The 2,241-nt window shown below is 60.5% G+C and overlaps 1 protein-coding gene across 1 annotated transcript in view; it reads right to left on the reverse strand.

Annotated features, from left to right (window-relative positions):
* Window positions 1-19: 19 nt before the first annotated feature.
* MAP1S (microtubule-associated protein 1S) overlaps window positions 20-2,241 on the reverse strand; it is a gene marked incomplete at both ends in the record, with an annotated part of 3,288 nt that continues 1,066 nt past the window's right edge. Inside the window, one exon of the mRNA XM_009069781.1 lies at window positions 20-1,944. Within this exon, the coding sequence (XP_009068029.1) occupies window positions 20-1,944 (1,925 nt within the window). The remainder of the gene's footprint in view (window positions 1,945-2,241) is intronic.

Genomic DNA, 2,241 nt, shown 5'->3' on the forward strand with positions numbered 1-2,241 from the left:
GGGGGGACGGGGGGCACACGGATCTGAGGGGGCTGTTCTCCGCCTGGCGGAAGCGTTGGGGACTCTCGGGGTCCTCCAGGCCGTTCTCCAGGCAGGAGGAGTCTCCAGGTCTCCTGGTCCCACCGTTTTCCAGTGGCAAAGGTTCCGGTTCGCTCTCGGCCGTGGCGATGCCTTCGTCGGTGGATTCCTCCTTCCTCCTCCTCCCGCTGCCCCCTGCCTCCTGCTCCAGCAGCATGTCCTCGGGGGAGGAGGACTTGGAGCCATCTGATGTCCCTGGTTCCTTCCTGCCACCTGCATCCCGAGGGGTTTTAGATTTGGGCTTTTCCAGCTCCTTCTTGAGCAAAGGCTTCTTGATGCTGCCAGCCTTGGCCAAGGGTTTGCGGCTCTCCGGGGCCGGAGCTTTCCGTGCTGGAGCCTTGGCAGGAGCCTTGGCCTCTGCCTTGCTCTCCTTCGTGTCCTTCCGCAGTGGCTCAGCCTTCGGCTCCTTCTTCACCACCTTCACCTCCTTCTTGGCCTCTGCCTTCACCTCAGCCCCCTCATCCTTCTTCAGCGGCTTCTTCTCCTCTTTCCTGGGAATTGGCTCCTTCTTGGGCGCTGCTTTCTCCTTGTTCACCTTCAGCTTCATGTCTGTCTTTGCCTTCTCCACCGCAGAGTCCTGCTTGGCTCGAGCATCCTTGGCCTTCTCGTCTTCCAACCCCATCCTGGGTGTCTCCCCCTGGGATTTGGGCTTCTCCTTGGTCCCAACCTTCACCTCCTTCTTCTCCACCTTCGGAGTCTTCTCCTTGGGCACTGGTGCTGCAGCTTCCACCAGGCTGAGCTTGGAACTTGACTTCAGGCTCTCCTTGCTCTCCGCCCTCCTCTGCTTCAGCAGCTTCTCCGGTGCAGATGCTGACATTGCCTTCAAATCATTCTTGGTGACCACAGGGTGCTTGAGGAACTCCAGGTGCTTCACCTTCTCCAGCCCCTCCAGGATACGAGCCTGAGGGGTACATCCCGGGAAGAGCACCCGGATGATCTTCTCGGAGCGACTCACGGGATGCCAAACGAGCAGGACACACACAGAGGTCAGACACTGCAGGGGCAGGTCCTGCTCCTTGGGGTAACCATTTCCTGACCACTGCTGCAGGAGGAACTCCAGCTCCTTGGTGCCCTTCACGGGGTTGAGCACATACATGTCCAGTCGTCCCACTCCCATCTTCTGGAAGAGCACGGTGGGCTCCGCGCGGGGACCACTGTCCCGTGCCAGGAGGCTGGGACGGATGCCCAACTTCTCCAGGTAATGCAGGGTCAGGGCAGCCTCATCACAGCTCTTCAGCACCTTTGAGTTGCCCTCAATGTCCTTCAGCTTCTCGGAGGCGTTGAGGAAGATGACGCCCAGCTCGGGGGAGATGAGGTTCTTGGCCCAGTCGCCGTTGCCCTGGGAGCTTTGGGATGGATCCTCCTCCAGCTCAGCCAGTTTCCTCTGGAGCAGACTGTTGATTCCAGGCAGGCTGTCTGTGCCTGCATGTGTCACCAGGATGGAATCGATGCGGTCCAGGTGCCTCACCAGCTTCCAGAAGGATGACTTGGGGTTGGAGCCACCGTTGACCAAGACGTTGAAGCCGTTGACGGCGAAGAAAGCAGAGTCTCCTCTCCCGCCCGGGAAGATATAGCAGCAGGGCTTGGAGAGCTTGAGGAATCCCACCATGGTGGGAGGTTCCAGCAGGTCAAAGGGGGACTGGGGCTCCAGGGACTCTGAGAGGTACTCCATGAACTCCTCCAGCCCCTCCATCTCGGGCAGGACACAGTCTGGATTGTAGCGCAGCTCGATGAAGTCCTGGAGGTTGTGATGGTCCAAACCTGAATCCTTCCACTCCCCAAAATCAGGACAGCTGATGGTCAGCCTGGCCTTGGCTGAGGGGTCTGCAGAGCTCAGGATCTCCCCCACCTGTATGAGGGAACAGAGACAACTGTAGCTAAAGAGAGGAAGGGACAACACACCCACAGCAGCTCTGGGGATGCTCTGCCTCCTCCATCTCCCACAGCCTTACCCCACTCCCATCCCCAGTACCTCTGATCCCTCCCTGATCCCTGGCTGCGGCTCAGGGCTGGCATGCAGCTGGTGCCAACAGCCTCATGGAGCAGATGGCTGATCCGAGCTCCTCTCGGCCCTTCCCTGCTCCTGCCGTCGCCGCCGGCGGCGACGTGCGCAGACAGCGACTCCTGCAGCGCCCGCCCACAGCCCCCTAGGGGAGGAGGAGG

This window comes from Acanthisitta chloris, unplaced genomic scaffold (genome assembly GCF_000695815.1).
Source record: "Acanthisitta chloris isolate BGI_N310 unplaced genomic scaffold, ASM69581v1 scaffold30142, whole genome shotgun sequence".
NCBI lineage: Eukaryota > Metazoa > Chordata > Aves > Passeriformes > Acanthisittidae > Acanthisitta > Acanthisitta chloris.